Source organism: Mustelus asterias, chromosome 15 (genome assembly GCF_964213995.1).
Source record: "Mustelus asterias chromosome 15, sMusAst1.hap1.1, whole genome shotgun sequence".
In the NCBI taxonomy this organism is placed as follows: domain Eukaryota; kingdom Metazoa; phylum Chordata; class Chondrichthyes; order Carcharhiniformes; family Triakidae; genus Mustelus; species Mustelus asterias.
The window spans coordinates 99,215,986-99,233,984 of NC_135815.1; the positions used below are offsets into that span (position 1 = coordinate 99,215,986).

Below are 17,999 nucleotides of genomic sequence, written 5' to 3' on the forward strand. Positions count from 1 at the left end.
ATACCTGGAGTGTGAGAGCCAACATTTATTACCCTTTCCTAATTGTACTTAACTGCTCAGTCATTTCCGAGGACAGTTCAGAGTTAACCACATTGCTGCGGGTCTGTGGTCATAGAATCATAGAATCCCTACAGTGCAGAAGGAGGCCATTCGGCCCACCGAGTCTGCACCGACCACAATCCGACTCGGGCCCTATCCCCATAATCCCACGTATTTACCCTGCTAATCCCCCTGACACTAAGGGACAATTTAGCATGGCCAATCCACCTAACCCGCATATCTTTGGACTGGCATGATTTAACCTGAGGGTCACCACACCTAGGCGAAGGGCAAGCTTGAGAAGACACAGCCTTCCTGAATAATCTCAGCCGGTACGGGGATTGAACCCATGCTGTTGGCATTGCTCTGCATCACAAACCAAACATGCAACCAACTAAACATTAGCTGCACCAGAGGTGCGAAGCTAACGTGCATATACCTCACCTTGTTGTTACTGCTAACGGCTTTCTAATCAATATTGTGCACCTCTCGGGTGACTGAGCATTGACTCCATAGAATCCCTACAGTGCAGAAGGAGGCCATTTGGCTCATCAAGTCTGCACCGACCACAATCCCACCCAGCCCCTATCCCTGTAGCCCCATGCATTTACTCTAGCTAGACCCCACGACACTAAGAGCAATTTAACATGCCCAATCAACCTTGCCGCACATCTTTGGAGTGTGGGAGGAAACCGGAGCACCCGGAGGAAACCCACACAGACACAGGGAGAAAGTGAAGACTCCGCACGGACAGTCACCCGAGGTCGGAATTGAACCCGGGCCCCTGGCTCTATGAGGCAGCAGTGCTAACCACTGTGCCACCGTGCCGCCCCTGTGCCACCGTGCAGTGTTCTTCTGTTGAGACAGTGACAGGACATGGGATTCATTAATATCATAATTTGGGGCACCAGTTACACTCTGAGAACAATCGCATAAAGCTTGAGGGTTCCTGCCCATACAAAACCTGGGAGAAGCCATTCACCCTCCCAAGCCTGTCCCACCACTCAGTCAGATCATGGCTGATCTGTATCTTAACTCCGTCCACCCACCTGCGTTCCATAACCTCTGTTACCCTTACCTGACAAAGATCCATTAATCTCGGATCAGGAATTTACACTTGGTAAGATACTTGGTGGATGTTACTTCCTGCGGACAACCTGGGGAATGGTGAGGGCAGGCACGGAGATAGAGGAATAACTGGACAGTAAGGTTCCTGTGTGTCTTGGTGGAAGCTTCACTGGTGCCTGGCATTAGCTCAGCAGAGAAGTATTCACCAATAAGTTCCAATAATGAAAATGATGTTGGTCAGTGTGCCTCAAATTGTCCCCCGCCCCCACCAACATGAAAACCTTCTGGAGCTTCTTCATTTCAGCTAAGTAGAATGTCACCAGCTCACTAGTAAGAATGTTCCTTATCTGTCTGCGTTAAGCCATTGCCATTTATGCTACCATTTGACACTGAACGCAATCAATGCCTTTGAATTTTAAAAAAATATATTCGTTTTTGGGCTGTTGCCATTGCTGGAATTTGCCCATGAGAAGGTGGTGCGGAACTGCCTTAGAATCATAGAAACCCTACAGTGCAGAAGGAGGCCATTCGGCCCATCGAGTCCGCACCAATGACAATCCCACCCAGGCCCTATCCCCATAACCCCACATATTTACCCCACTATTTCCTCTAATCTACGCATCCCAGGACACTAAGGGGCAATTTAGCATGGCCAATGCACCTAACCAGCACATCTTTCAGACTGTGGGAGGAAACCGGAGCACCCAGAGGAAACCCACGCAGACAGGGGGAGAACGTGCAAACTCCACACAGACAGCAACCCAAGCCGGGAATCGAACTCAGGTCCCTGGCGCTGTGAGGCGGCAGTGCTAACCACTGTGCCACCATGCCGCCTTCTTGGACCCTTGCAGTTCTTGTGTTTAAGATGCAGACACAGTGCCACTAGGGAGGATGTTACTGGATGTCGACTCTGCCATGGAGTTGAAAGAACATCAGAAATAGGAGTGGGGAGTAGGCTATTCAGCCCCTCGATTCATTTCCATCGTAGATTCTGGGGCCTGTGTGAGGAGGTTTCTGCGGAGATTCAAGAGGGAGGTCTCTGTCCATCAGGAAAATCGATCTAAAGTGAGCTGGAGAAGAGAGGGGGAACAGAAGAGGCCTGAGGTTCCCCTAGAATTTTTCTCCTCGGTCCCAGTTTACTATCAACCTCTGAGACATGACCCATATCAACTGAACCTTTGTTAAAATTATTTTAGCACCAATTTAAATCCTGCCGCATTTAATAGTCATGAGGGGCCTGTCATTTTTAAAATTCTCTCACAGAGTGTGGGTGTCGCTGGCTGGCCAGCATTTATTGCCCATCCTTAGTTGCCCTCGAGAAGGTGGTGGTGAACTGCCGCCTTGAATCGCTGCAGTCAGTGTGGGGTAGGTACACCCACAATGCTGTTAGGGAGGGAGTTCCAGGTTTTTGACCCAGCGACAGTGAAGGAATGGCCGATATATTTCCAAATCGGATTAGTATGTGTCTCAGAGTGGAATGCCCAGGTGGTGGTGTTCCCATGCGTCTGCTGCTGCCCTTGGAGGTAGAGTTTGCAGGTTTGAAATGTGCTGTCCAAGGAAAATGGAGCACGGAGCCATTACACCCCCAGAAACCCAGCAGTTAAAATGATGGGGGTGTAATTGCTCCATGCTCCATGGATGGGGCATTATTGGCACAGGTCAATCCCAGCCAGCCTGTCATTTGAACCCTCCGCCCCCTCCCCACTCTGTTCCTGTTGGGTTTAAGTCGGGTTGAAGTTCTGAGAAAGAACGGTGCATGTATCGCAACATGTTCATCTCGTGTGTGTCCTTAATCCCGTTCAAACAGGTCAACACAGGTCAAGCAGATGGAACCCCTGGCTTAGATCTTAATGTTGCCGAGGCTTGGGAATTGGGTTACACTGGAAAAGGAGTAACCATAGCAATCATGGATGATGGTAAGTACTCTTTGACTGTTGTTACTGTTGTTACAAGTCAGGTCGGATACTTCAAGGTGTTCTATGATGCTCATCTGACCTGTAATGTTTTACATTGAATTTGGCTAGAATGAGCGTGAGAGGTTTCACTTTGGTTGTGATTCAACTGACCCACGAGGAGCTTTTATCAAAAACAAAGTTTAATTAAGAATATTGTTGACATGTATGGTAAAACACTTAGCAAGAACTTTTAACAATTACAAACAAGAAACACAGCAGCCAGGATAGTCGTGCTTGACGAACATGTTGGATTTTTATGAAGATGTGACGAGGGCGGTTGATGGAGGAGAACCGGTGGATGCGGTGTTTTTGGATTTCCAAAAGGCGTTTGATAAGGTGCCCCATAAAAGGCTGCTGAAGAAGATTAGGGCACACGGAGTTGGGGGTAGTGTGTTAAAGTGGATTGGGGACTGGCTATCCGACAGGAAGCAAAGAGTCGGAATAAATGGGTGTTTTTCCGGTTGGAGGAAGGTAACTAGTGGCGTGCCGCAGGGATCGGTACTCGGGCCGCAACTGTTTACCATTTATATAGATGATCTGGAGGAGGGGACGGAGTGTAGGGTAACGAAGTTTGCAGACGACACAAAGATAAGTGGAAAAGTGAATCGTGTGGAGAAGATCTGCAGAGAGATTTGGACAGGCTGAGTGAGTGGGCGAGGATATGGCAAATGGAGTATAACGTTGAGAAATGCAAGGTTATACACTTTGGAGGAAATAATAACAAATGGGATTACTATCTCAATGGAAACAAATTAAAACATGCTACCGTGCAAAGGGACCTGGGGGTCCTTGTGCATGAGACGCAAAAGCCCAGTCTGCAGGTACAACAGGTGATCAAGAAGGCAAATGGGATGTTGGCCTATATCGCGAGGGGGATAGAATATAAAAGCAGGGATGTCTTGATGCACCTGTACAGGGCATTGGTGAGGCCGCAGCTGGAATACTGTGTGCAGTATTGGTCCCCTTATATGAGGAAGGATATATTGGCATTGGAGGGAGTGCAGAGAAGGTTCACCAGGTTGATACCGGAGATGAGGGGTTTGGATTATGAGGAGAGGCTGAGGAGATTGGGTTTGTACTCGTTGGAGTTTAGAAGGATGAGGGGGGATCTTATGGAGACTTATAAGATAATGCGGGGGCTGGATAGGGTGGAGGCGGAGAGATTCTTTCCACTTAGTAAGGAAGTTAAAACTAGAGGACACAGCCTCAAAATAAAGGGGGGTCGGTTTAAGACAGAGTTGAGGAGGAACTTCTTCTCCCAGAGGGTGGTGAATCTCTGGAATTCTCTGCCCACTGAGGTGGTGGAGGCTACCTCGCTGAATATGTTTAAAGCGCGGATGGATGGATTCCTGATCGGTAAGGGAATTAAGGGTTATGGGGATCAGGCGGGTAAGTGGTACTGATCCACGTCAGATCAGCCATGATCTTATTGAATGGCGGGGCAGGCTCGAGGGGCTAGATGGCCTACTCCTGCTCCTATTTCTTATGTTCTTATGTTCTTATAGTGTATAACTCTTAAGGAAATACCTGTGTCCCAACCAAAGCCAACATCCAATACAAAAAAACCCTCCAAATAAGCACAATACAGCATAGGCTAATGCCCACTCGTTACAGGAATCCAGCCTCCTGGGTTAAAAATCCCTTGTGAAGAAACTCAGAAGAAGTTGTAGTCGAATCTGTTTCCCAAAACACAGCTTCTTTAAGGCAGGGTGGGAATAAGCCTCTCCTTCAGCTAACTGAAGAACTCAGAACCAAACAAAGAGAAGAACAGGGCTAGAGAGGGGGAGACTGCTTCTTAACTTGCTCCTAAACTGCTTCCAAAAAACACTCCCCAAAACAAAACTGAAAGCCCAAAGGAAAAAAACCCTATCACCTGACTGCCAGGGCATAGCCCCACTCCACCATCACACCGCTGAAGCTGTAAGCTGCAAGATTTTTTAAAAAAGCTTTCATAAAGGTATGACACTGTAAGCCTGTTGATCATATGTGCCTGCGAGTTTCTCTGTGTCTTTTACTGGACAATTAATTTTGAAGAAGTAAGTGAATGTCGGTGGTCTTTCCCCATGTAATTGATCCAAAATGAGCTGGAGAAGAGAGGGGGAACAGAAGAGGCCTGAGGTTCCCCTAGAATTCTTCTCCTCAGCCCTGGTTTACTGTCAACCTCTGAGACATGACCCATTTCACCTGAATCTTTGTTAAAATCATTTTAGCTCTAATTTAAATCCTGCCGCATTTAACAGTCATGAGGGGTGGTCATTTTTAAAATTCTCTCAGAGTGTGGGTGTCGCTGGCCAGGCCAGCATTTGATGCCCATCTCTAGTTGCCCTTGAGAAGGTGGTGGTGAGCTGCCTTTTTGAATCGCTGCAATGTGTGGGGTAGGTACACCTGCTGTGCTGTTAGGGAGGGAGGAATTTTCCCTTTTATTTAAAAGTAAAAAGTTTACTTATTAGTCACAAGTAACGCTTACGTTAACACTGCAATGAAGTTACTGTGAAATTCCCCTAGTCGCCGCACTCCAGCGCCTATTCGGGTCAATGCACCTAACCAGCATGTCTTTCAGAATGTGGGAGGAAACCAGAGCACCCGGAGGAAACCCACGCAGCCAATGTATAGACACCCCACAGACAGTGACCCAAGCTGGGAATTGAACCCAGGTCCCTGGCGCTGTGAGGCAGCAGTGCTAACCACTGTGCCACCGTGCCAACCCTTATCTTCAGGATGTTTATAGAACCATAGAATCCTACAGTGCAGAAGGAGGCCATTCAGCCCATCGAGTCTGCACCGACCACAATCCCACCCATATTTAAACTTTAGTGATGCCCATTAAACCAGACCTTGTGGAAGGAATTGTCTCTGATCCAAGAAACTGATACCGTAACTGTGGAAACTCCAGATATTTCTAAAGCCATTCTTCAAATCCCTTCAAAGCTGCTGAAAATGTAATTTGGTCAGTTTGCAGAATCCTTTGAAATTCAGCGGATGTAATGTATTTATTGTTTCAATGCAGGGATCGATTACTTACACCCTGACCTTGCTGAAAACTATGTAAGTACACAGTGAATTTTATGGCTTGTAATTTATTTTATAGCAACAGTGGATGTGTTGATAGATGTCACAAATAATCAAAGATAGTCATTGACTGTCTGCAGCTTGTGAGAAAATGCTTTTTGAATTACAAAATGAACAGAAGCAGTAAGCTGGCAGAATTCCCAAGTTTACATTGGTGTTCAATGGAACCGGATCTTCTAACCAGCAGCAATGATTGTCATCGGATTCCCGCTACTCTTGTTCATAAGATATAGCAACAGAATTAGGCCATTCGGCCCATCAAGTCTGCTCCTCCATTCGATCATGGCTCCTCATCCCCATTTTCCTGCCTCCTCCCCATAACCCTTCAACCCAATTACCCCGGCTGGACGCTGCTGCTCCACCTTTCTTCCAGAGTCTTCCGATTCCGGCTTTCCCAGAAACGTGTAACGTAGCATCCCTTGGGGAATTCCTTCGGGGCGGAGTGGAGCCAGGGGAAGGCAGGATGTGTCCCTGCTTTGTGGCATGGCTGCCCTAGTGGTAAACTTTTAAGGTCCGGGCAACAGAAGATTAGTGAAAGGATGAATGGGTGAGTGGGTGAATGGATAGGCGGGTGAGGCAGTGAACTGGGTGAGGTGGGTGAAACAGATGAGTGGATGGGTGGCTAGGGTTAGAGTTAGGTGGGTAAGTGGGAAGGTGGGTACATGGTTGGGTACATGAGGGAGGCAGTTGAGATGGGTTGGAATGGTATTCGAGTGGTCGGGGGGGGGGGGGGGGGTGAGGGAGTCAGGTCAGGGGTGTAGTGAGGCCCAATTGGCTTTCTCAGGTGGTCCAGAGGTAGTTTTTTAAAAAATTCATTTGTGGGACATGGGCGTCGCTGGCTGGGCCAGCATTTATTGCCCATCCCTAGATGCCCTTGAGAAGGTGGTGGTGAGCTGCCTTCTTGAATCGCTGCAGTCCACTTGCTGTGGGTTGACCCACAATGCCGTTAGGGAGGGAATTCCAGAATTTTGACCCAGCGACTGCGAAGGAACAGCCGATATATTTCCAAGTCAGGATGGTGAGTGGCTTGGAGGGGAACTTGCAGGTGGGGGTGTTCCCATGTATCTGCTGCCCTTGTCCTTCGAGATGGAAGTGGTCGTGGGTTTGGAAGGTGCTGCCTAAGGGTCTTTGGTGAATTGCTGCAGTGCATCTTGTAGATAGTACACACTGCTGCTACTGAGTGTCGGTGGTGGAGGGAGTGGATGTTTGTGGATGTGGTGCCAATCAAGCGGGGCTGCTTTGTCCTGGATGGTGTCAAGCTCCTTGAGTGTTGTTGGGGCTGCACCCATCCAGGCAAGTGGGGAGTATTCCATCACACTCCTGACTTGTGCCTTGTAAATGGTTGGGTTGTTTCGGGGTGGGGTGGGGGGGGTGGGGGGGGGGGGGGATGGGGGGGTTGTCAGTTGATTAGGTCGGGTCATGAGGGTAGTCGGGTAGGGTCAGGGGAGTAATGAGTTGATGGGGGTAGTTAGGTCAGGTCAGGTCGAGGGGATGCTTGGATCAGGGGGCAGTCAGTTGATTGAAAGGTTGTTGTGTTGAATTGAGAGGATGTTTGGATCAGGTCAGGGGCTGTCTGGTTAGGGGATTAGTCAGGTGATTAGGAGGGTTGTCTTGCTGGGTAAGGGGTATAGTCAGTTAGAATCATAGAATCCTACAGTGCAGAAGGAGACCATTCAGCCCATCGAGTCTGCACCGACCACAATCCCAGCCAGGCCCTATCCTCATACATTTACCCTATCTAGTCCCCCTGACACTAAAGGGCAATTTAGCATGGCCAATCCACCCAACCCGCACATCTTTGGACTGTGGGAGGAAACCGGAGCACCCGGAGGAAACCCACACAGACACGAGGAGAACGTGCAGACTCCACACAGACAGTGACCCAAGGTCGGAATTGAACCTGAGTCCCTGGCGCTGTGAGGCAGCAGTGCTGATCACCGTCGGGTGGGGGTTGTCATGTTGTGTCAAGGGGGTTGTAAGGTCGGGTCAGGGAGGTGGTTGGGTGACTGGGGAGGGTAGTCAGTTTAGCTTGGGGGGGTCAGGAGATAATTGCATGGAGTTAGTTGGGTTATATCAAAGCGTGGTCAAGTCCGGTTGGGAGGGCGGGAGGGTATTCATGGGTCAGAGGGTAGTCGGTGGGATTGGGGGGGGAGGTGGAATTCCACAGAATTCTGACATGCACATCTTCAGTCTTGTGTGTGGTCTCTGACAATCCAGAGACTGGAAGATTTGGCTTCTTCTGTTATAAAAGGGACGAGATACACATCGAAAGGAACTGCTTCCGTTGTTACTGAAGATGGATTCAATTGTATGAATTAGCTTCAGAATCGGGACTGCTACCATTGAGTTTTCTTCCTTTTCCTCTTCTCTTTTCTCCGCCTGTACCTGATGCGACATTGAAATCACTCACCTCAATCTCGACTTCCTTCTCAATCTCTGCGCTGTTAATTCTGTGATCCTTCAGTTTAATTGGTTAAGGAATACACAGTGATTTGCACCATTCCCTGAAGTCCCAGATACCCTGTTTTGCTCACAGTATCATTATCAGCTCATGTGTATAGCAACTTGTCACACGGAATATTTAAACATTTTCTAGACGGCCTACTGCGCACATTAGGGCCCATTGTTAATGTTTTGGTCCTATTATCTCCCAAATTTCTGAATCTAGGTGATGGTCTAGTGATATTATCGCTAGACTATTAATCCAGAAATTCAGCTGGTGTTCTGGGAACTAGGATTTGAATCCCGCCACGGCAGATGGTGGGAATTTGAATTCAATAAAAAAAAATTAAGAATTAGGAATCTACAGATGACCATGAAACCATTGTCGGAAAAACCCATCTGGTTCACTAATGTCCTTTAGGGAAGGAAATCTGCCGCCCTTACCTGGTCTGGCCTACATGTGACTCCAGAGTCACAGCAATGTGGTTGACTCTCAACTGCCCTCGGGCAATTAGGGATGGGCAATAAATGCTGGCCAGCCAGCAACGCCCATGTCCCATTAGTAAATAAAATAAATAAATTAGCTGATATAAAATGTACATTGAAGCCTTTCTTGTGAGAATAACTGCCAAAAATAAATGCGAAATTAATTGAAATGACTTTTATTCCATTATTTTACCACTAAACGGAATAAATTTCAATGAGGTACGATGAACGAACATGCATTTTCTTTTCAGAATTTCACTTTGTCGCTTGACAGAGTGTTAAAAAATAAAGGCAGGTTGTGCCAGAAATTGTTAAATGCCGGTGATGATGTTCCTGTTAATATGATCAGGGAGCTAAAATCCCTTCAAGCTCTAACTGTGTCACTGCAAGAGCAGACTCAGAGGCACTCTTCGTACTCTGGTCACTAAGCTGTTGTTGAAGAGAATTCTTAATGTAATAACATGCAGAATCATAATGAACACCCCGGGAGTAGGGATTGGTTGAGGAACAGGGCTGCAATATAAAGTTTATGCACTTGATAATTGACGCTCCTCCATATAGATAAGTAACCCTTTGGATTCATTCTCTCTTCCACCTTCTTCCATCGGGAAAAAGATACAAAAGTCTGAGGTCACGTAAAAACCTGCTGCTGTCAGACTTTTGAATGGACCTCCCTCGCACTAAGTTGATCTTTCTCTACACCCTAGCTATGAATGTAACACTACATTTTCCTTTCCTTCTCTATGAACGGTATGCTTTGTCGGTATAGTGTACAAGAAACAATACTTTTCACTGTATCCCAATATATGTGACAATAATAAATCAAATATCCCTACAGTGCAGAAGGAGGCCATTCGGCCCATCGAGTCTGCACCAACCACAATCCCACCCAGGCCCTATCCCCCCCGTAACCCCACATATTTACCCTGCTAATCCCCCTGACACTAGGGTCAATTTAGCTTGTCCAATCAACCTAGCTTGCACATCTTTGCACTGTGGGAGGAAACCGGAGCACCCGGAGGAAACCCACGCAGACACGGGGAGAATGTGCAAACTCCACACAGACGGTGACCTGAGGCCGGAATTGAACCCGGGTCTCTGGTGCTGTGAGGCAGGAGGGCTAACCCACTGTGTCACCATGCGGCCCCTGGGCAGGAAGCGGGAGGATAAAATGGCTCCAGACAATATCAGACACTAAAAATAAAGCAACTTGCTCTCGATCATGGCATGGTGATCAACTGGGGGACAAGAAAGGAGGACAATTCAGGATGATTTTTCACATGCGTAGGAACGGGCTGAGACCATTCAGCCCCTCGAGAGGAAGCAGGGGAGGCCCATGGTTTCTTGCCAGTATCCGGAGGTGTCATCCAAACCCATTTCCTCCTGGCCAGCACGGAGATTAAAAAGGCTGCCATGACAACCTTCATTATTTAAATAACCTCAAGAGACAGGGTAGAAAATAGATTACTTTTTTTCTCTCAAATCTGACTGATGTTCAGAGGCTTAACAGCTCTGCGGGGGACTGCCTCAGCATTAAGACAACAACATGAAGCTCTCAAAACCACTGAAACATCTTTTGATGGTTAGATGCTGGCAGCATGTCACTGCGTAGTTTAAACGAATCTAATCCAGCTTAATAAATCTGTAACAGAATGTTTAACACGTTAATTCTGCAAGTTTGCTGCCTGGGATGGAACATTTAAGTTATGAGTTTGATTCAGAACATAGAACAGTACAGCACAGAACAGGCCCTTCGGCCCACGATGTTGTGCCGAGCTTTATCTGAAACCAAGATCAAGCCACTCCCTATCATCCTGGTGTGCTCCATGTGCCTATCCAATAACCACTTAAATGTTCCTAAAGTGTCTGACTCCACTATCACTGCAGGCAGTCCATTCCACACCCCAACTACTCTGCGTAAAGAAGCTACCTCTGATATCCTTCCTATATCTCCCACCACGAACCCTATAGTTATGCCCCCTTGTAATAGCTCCATCCACCCGAGGAAATAGTCTTTGAACGTTCACTCTATCTATCCCCTTCATCATTTTATAAACCTCTATTACGTCTCTCCTCAGCCTCCTCCGCTTCAGAGAGAACAGCCCTAGCTCCCTCAACCTTTCCTCATAAGACCTACCCTCCAAACCAGGCAGCATCCTGGTAAATCTCCTCTGCACTCTTTCCAGCGCTTCCACATCCTTCTTATAGTGAGGTGACCAGAACTGCACACAATATTCCAAATGTGGTCTCACCAAGGTCCTGTACAGTTGCAGCATAACCCCACGGCTCTTAAACTCCAACCCCCTGTTAATAAAAGCTAACACACATTTGATTTTTGATTTGATTTATTATTGTCACATGTATTAGCATACAGTAAAAAGTATTGTTTGTTGCTTGCTATACAGCCAAAACATACTGTTCATAGAGAAGGAAAGGAGAGAGTGCAGAATGTAGTGTTACAGTCATAGCTAGGGTGTAGAGAAAGATCAACTTAATGCGAGGTCCATTAAGGTCCATTCAAAAGTCTGACAACAGCAGGGAAGAAGCTGTTCTTGAGTTGGTTGATACGTGACCTCAGACTTTTGTATTTTTTTCCCGGCGGAAGAAGGTGGAAGAGAGAATGTTCGGGGTGCATGGGGTCCTTAATTATGCTGGCTGCTTTTCTGAGCCAGTGAAGAGAGGTTGGGTAGGCTTGGGTTGTTTTTGTTGTAGCAGAGAAGACTGAGGGGCGACCTGATCGATGTGTACAAGGTTACGGGAGACATGGACAGAGTGGAAAGGAAGCAGCTGAAGGGTCAGTCACAAGGGGACAGAGGTTCAAGATGAGAGGCAGGAGGTTTAGAGGGGATGTGCGGGAAAACCTTTTTGCCCAGAGGGTGGTGACGGTCTGGAATGCGTTGCCTGGGAGGGTGGTGGAGGCGGGTTGCCTCGCATCCTTTAAAAAGTACCTGGATGAACACTTGGCACATCATAACATTCAAGGCTATGGGCCAAGTGCTGGCAGATGGGATTAGGTGGGAGGTCAGGTGTTTCTCACGTGTCGGTTTAGACTTGATGGGCCGAAGGGTCTCTTCTGCACTGTACGATTCTGTGATTCTAAGTAATCTTAACTTTAATGGCAGTTAAGTTACAATTTCAGAAGGAAGTTTGGTGGAAGCTTTTTCAGTTCCCCGGGAATGTGATTTTACAATTTGCTGATTAATATTTGCATTAATCTGTTGCAAATTATCTCATTGAAATGTATAATGCACATGAGGGGCCTGACAGGTTGGCAGTTGAGAGGATGTTTCGTGCTGGTTGGAGAGTCTAAAACTAGACTCGGTGGCACAGTGGTCAGCACTGCAGCCTCACAGCGCCAGAGTCCCAGGTTCAATTCCGGCCTCGGTCTGTGTGAAGTCTGTTCTCCCTGTGTCAGTGTGGGTTACCTCCGGGTGCTCTGGTTTCCTCCTACAGTCCAAAGATGTGTAGGTTAGGTTGATTGGCCATGCTAAATTGCCCTTAGTGTTGGAGGGGTTAGCAGGGCGAGTGAGTGGGGTTACAGGAATAGGGCCTGGGTGGGATTGTGGTTGGTACAGACTCGATGGGCCGAATGGCCTCCTTCTGCACTGTAGAGATTCTATGAGATCATTTTCCTGATGGCTTTGGGATCAGATGAGGTTCCGGGGCCTGCACTTGCTGGCAGCGATGATGGGAGAGGTCGGAGCTGGTGAGGCAGGTTGGGATTCACAAGGGCAGCATGGAAGCACCCTTGCATTTCAGTCATTGAATAACAAGGACAGATTGGTCGGTCCATTGGGAAACCCCGCTCACTATGGCCTTGTATGAATGTAGCCCCCACCCTGGGGCATGGACCCTCCGGCTCTGATAATCCCCCACCCCAGCCTGCCACTAGGAGGCTATTTCTATTGAGCTGGTAGGTTCTGTATTGGGCAGAGGAACCACAGTGAAGGCAGCAAGATGCTGGCGAGGTGACAAATTGACTCTAATTGGAGCTTTGACCAGCATAAGGCTGTCGTCTCCATGGACTTGGATAGCCAATCCTCTTCCCAACCTGTCCCAGAATGTTCCCCAGCATCAAGAATGCATTGGGGAGTCATCTTAAAGTGCCTCCCACCTATTTTTTGGGGCACTCTGCTTCCAAGCCCAAAATCACAGGGCACAAGAACACAGGGACACAAAAGATAGGGGCAAGGATAGGCCATTTGGCCCATCCGAGACTGCGCCACTATTCAATGCGATCAAGACTTCAACTCCACTTCCCCCATACCCCTTGATTCCTTGAGTGGCCAAATGTTTGTCTATCCCAAACTCAAATGTGTTCAATGATGGAGCATTTGCAACCCTCTGAGGCAGAGAATTCCAAAAATTCACAACTCATTGAAATAATTTCTCCTTATCTCAGTCCTAAATGATTGGCCCTTTATTGGCCCTTTTGGGCGGCATGGTGCCACAGTGGTTGGCAGTGCTGCCCGAGGTGTCCAATATTCTGATGCCAGGGTGGGGTCTGGTTCAGATCTGACTTGAGATTTTTAAAATTCTAACCTCCCACCCGACCTGAATCCACCCACTTCTTTTGTGGCTAAAAGTCCCCAATTTACCTCCTTCAATAAAAATATTATGGAAACATTGGTGAATATTGAGTTATTAGTGACTCCGCAGATTAAAGGGAGGATAATTCATGATTCTTCACTGTGTTGAGGAGTTTACAAGCGTATAGCATTTGGTTAGAACATACATTAGGTGTTGAGAAGGTGGCAGAGCTAAATTACCTCCAGATTTAACTAATCCAATGCTCTCTTGGCTGGTTTCCAATCTTCCGTTGCTCCATTAAGCTGATCTCAGGAACTGTTTCCTGTTCCCTCACTCACAACAAGTCCTATTCATCCATTACCCTCTTTGCTCAATGATCTACATTGTCTCCAAGTCCAGCAATACTCTCAGCCTTGTTTTCAAATTCCCCCATGGCCTTGTCCCACCCGATCTCTGCGATCTCCTCCAGCCGCACAGCCCGCTGAGATCTCTGCGCACCTCTGATTCTGACCTCTAGGGCATTCCTGGCTCCATCATTGGCCCCTAAGCTCTGGAAATGCCTCTCTCCACCTCTCTCCTCCTTTAAGACACTTCTTAAAGCTTACATCAATATACAAGTTTTTGGTAACCTGTTTTAATATCTCCTCCATTGATTCTGTATATACTTCCTGCTGCGTTGGAAAAGCAGCCAGCATAATCGAGGACCCCACGCACCCTGGAAATATTATCTTCCACCTTCTTCCATCGGGGAAAAGATAGAAAAGTCTGAGGTCATATACCAACCAGCTCAAAAATATCTTCTTCCCTGCTGCCATCAGACTTTTGAATGGACCTACCATATATTAAGCTGATCTTTCTCTACACCCTAGCTGTGACTGTAACACTCCATTCTGCATTTTTTCCTTTCCTTCTCTATGAACAGTATGCTTTGTCTGTATACCGCGCAAGAAACAATATTTTTCACTGTATATTGATACATGTGCCAATAATAAATCAAATCAAATTATGTGGAATTGTTTGATAATACTCTTGTTAGGCTACTTCAGAAATTTTTAGTAACTAAAATGTGCAATATAATTATTGCTTCCTTTCAATTTGTACTCCAGGAGAAATAGGTGCTGATTGTAAACAGTATTCCTTGCCCATGTAATATAAATTGTTGTGATTGTTTGAAACTTGGCATTCTTGCATTTGTCCGGCAAGATGATTGCAAGATGAAAAGCTTCGGCATGTCTTTCTTTTGAGCAATATTCAACTTCCGTACAGCCATATGGGGACTGCACGGTGGCACAGTGGTTAGCACTGCTGCCTCACACCGTCAGGGACCTGGGTCCGAGCCCTGGCCTGGGGTCACTGTCTGTGCAGAGTCTGTACGTTCTCCACGTGTCTGTGTGGGTTTCCTCCGGGTGCTCCGGTTTCCTTCCACAGTCTGAAAGACGTGCTGGTTAGGGTGCATTGGCCATGATAAATTCTCCCTCAGTGTACCCGAACAGGTGCCGGAGTGTGGTGACTTGGGGATTTTCACCGTAACTTCATTGTGGTGTTATTGTAAGCCTACTTGTGACACTAATAAATAAGCTTAAACCAAGTGACCATTGTTAAGTCAATACATTTTTTGTCTTTATAAGTTTAAATTTTGGATACATATCTCTTCCAGAATGCAGAAGCCAGCTACGATTTCAGTAGCAATGATCCGTATCCATACCCACGTTACACGGACGATTGGTTTAACAGGTAACTTAGATACGAGTGGGTCATTCTTAGTGGTGCCAGGAAGTTTTGAGCAGGCTGGTTCAATGTCAGAGTGCATACTCTGTTGCTAAAGTATAAATATGCTGGGTGATTGGGGCTATTTAGTGATAGAGAGCAGTGAGCGTCTGGGTTACATTTGGTATTGATTTTCTGAAGACGTGCAACGCATCCAAAGCAGTTTTAATGCACTTTATGTTCTTGTGTTTAGCCACTGTCAAATTTATATTCCTTTAGCACCAAAGTGCTTTTGACTTTTGCAGTATTCCTGCTCATATATTTACGTTGGGAATGCCTTTGAGCTTATCTGACCCATTATCATGCTCACTTTGGCAGCACGTACTCTAGAATTGGAATGATACGGAGAAGATTAGCGTGGCCCCTGTGCAAGGATGACATGCAAATTCATGAACCGTTCAAGGGGTGACACAGCGGCACAGTGGATAGCACGGCTGTTTTACAATGCCAGGAGCCAGGGTTCGATTCCGGCCTTGGGTGACTGTCTGTGCGGAGTCTGCATGTTCTCCCTGTATTCCCTGTTATGGACGTGTAGCAGAAATGTGCAAAAAATTGAAAACAAACGCAGGTTAAATACTTACCAAATTTTTCATTTAATATTAGAATTTATAACACTAAATCATTTCAGATCTGATGAATTATCCTGCCCAGGGTTGTTTCCAAAGGCCAGGGAATCTAGAACATGGGAGTCACAGCCTCAGGTTAAGGAGTCAAGCATTTAGGACTCGGTGGCACAGTGGTTAGCACTGCTGCCTCACAGCGCCAGGGGCCCAGGTTCGATTCCAGCCTCGGGTGACTGTCTGTGCAGAGTTTGCACGTTCTCCCCGTGTCTGCGTGGGTTTCCTCCGGGTGCTCCGGTTTCCTCCCACAGTCCAAAGATGTGCGGGTTAGGTGGATTGGCCATCCTGAATTGTCCATTAATGTCAGGGGGATTGATAGGGTAAATACGTAGGGCTACGGGAATTGTTGTTGCTGAAGGTTCGAAGGGCTGAATGGCCACTTTCCTGCGCTGTGGGGATTCGATGATTCTATGAGATGAGGAGAAATTTCTTCACTCAGAGGGTTGCGAATCTTTGGAATTCTCTACCCCAGAGGGCTGTGGATACCAAATTGTTGAGTATATTCAAAGTTGTGAGATTTACTCAAGAGTGGCAAAAATGTCGAACTCACCGAATAGCGCAGGATGTGTTTATGGAGAAACCAGACAAGTAAGTGAGGGAGAAAGGAATAGAAGGAAATGTTGATGGGAGAGAGATGAAAAGGGGGTGGGAGGAGCCACATAAACACCAGCATAGAGGAGTTGGGCCCAATGGCCTGGTTTTGTACTGCAGATTCTGCATAATGTGGGAATTATCTGGGAGCTGCTCCCATTCCACTGCTGTGGCTTTCCCAAAAGGTGCGGTGGAAATGTCATGTCTGTGTCTAAACAGTGTCTTCCCAGTCGCAACTCTGGACTCACGGAACGGGATTTTCCGGCCGCGCTCGCCCAAAAGCCGGAAAATCCCACCTGACATCAAAGGACCTTTGCATGGACCGTGTCCCACTCGCTGTGATTCCCTTGGCGGGCAGGACGGGAAGATTCCGTCCATGTTGCGTCAGTACGATCACTTTTAATACTCATTTCAGATCATAGAATCCCTACAGTGCAGAAGGAGGCCATTCAGCCCATCGAGTCTGTACCAGTCACAATCCCATCCAGGCCCTATCTCCATAACCCCACATATTCGTCTTGCTAATGTTTCTGACACAAGGGTCAATTTAGCACGGCCAATCAACCTAACCCACACATCTTTGGACTATGGGAGGAAACCGGAGCACCCGGAGGAAACCCACACAGACATGGGGAGAAAGTGCAAACTCCACTTGTGTTTCCTTGTGGAGGAACTCTCACCCTGGAATACGCCTGGTTTTGTGAAAAAGTGCAGCTATAAAACTCTCGATATAAAGCCATCAAGATATATGATCAGTATATTATTGAGTCTGTGCATTGACGCTACTGGCAAATTGTCCAGTAGCACTAGTTGTGGGTTTTAATAAATCGAGGGGTTCACACTGTTGGCAAACTGCTCAGGAATGTGTATGTCTCTGATACAAGTTTCATTATCAGACAAGACTAATCCATTGGTAATAAACAACAGTTTATTCGCAGTCAGGGACTGTTGTACTCAGATGTAATCTGTATTTATTGTTCTATTCTTGGCTACAGTCATTGATGTATTTACAATGGGTTGTTCATTTTCTTAGTAATAATAGGATTTCTCCATCCTTAATTACAATTTTTCACGGTGGCCAACATATCAACGAACACAAAAACAGAAAAATGCTGGAAAATCACAGCAGGTCTGACAGCATCTGTGGACAGAGAACAGAGCTCTGACAAAGGGTCATCTGGACCCCAAACGTTGGCTCTATTCCCTCTCCACAGATGCTGTCAGACCTGCTGGGATTCTTTAGCATTTTTCTGTTTTTGTTTCAGATTCCAGCATCTGCAGCACTTTGCGTTTATCAAGGAACACGGTTAGTTTGGTAACTCAGCAGTGGGTTACGAAACATCATTATTCCAAGTGTTTCTGGAATGGGGGTCGCTGTGCATTCGGGGAGTGACTGTGGGTGGCATGGCACCTTTAAGAGGGCGTTCACGTG

General features: G+C 46.9%; 1 protein-coding gene and 1 non-coding gene across 2 annotated transcripts in view; both read left to right on the forward strand.

The window, feature by feature from the left end:
• pcsk2 (proprotein convertase subtilisin/kexin type 2) overlaps window positions 1-17,999 on the forward strand; it is an 82,761-nt gene that overhangs the window by 34,406 nt on the left and 30,356 nt on the right. The window contains exons 4-6 of the mRNA XM_078230383.1: window positions 2,915-3,023; window positions 6,070-6,107; window positions 15,247-15,323. Of these exons, the coding sequence (XP_078086509.1) occupies window positions 2,915-3,023; window positions 6,070-6,107; window positions 15,247-15,323 (224 nt within the window). The remainder of the gene's footprint in view (window positions 1-2,914; window positions 3,024-6,069; window positions 6,108-15,246; window positions 15,324-17,999) is intronic.
• Window positions 15,659-15,765, forward strand: LOC144504940 (U6 spliceosomal RNA). The gene has a single exon (XR_013499729.1). It is a non-coding gene; the product is annotated as a U6 spliceosomal RNA (small nuclear RNA).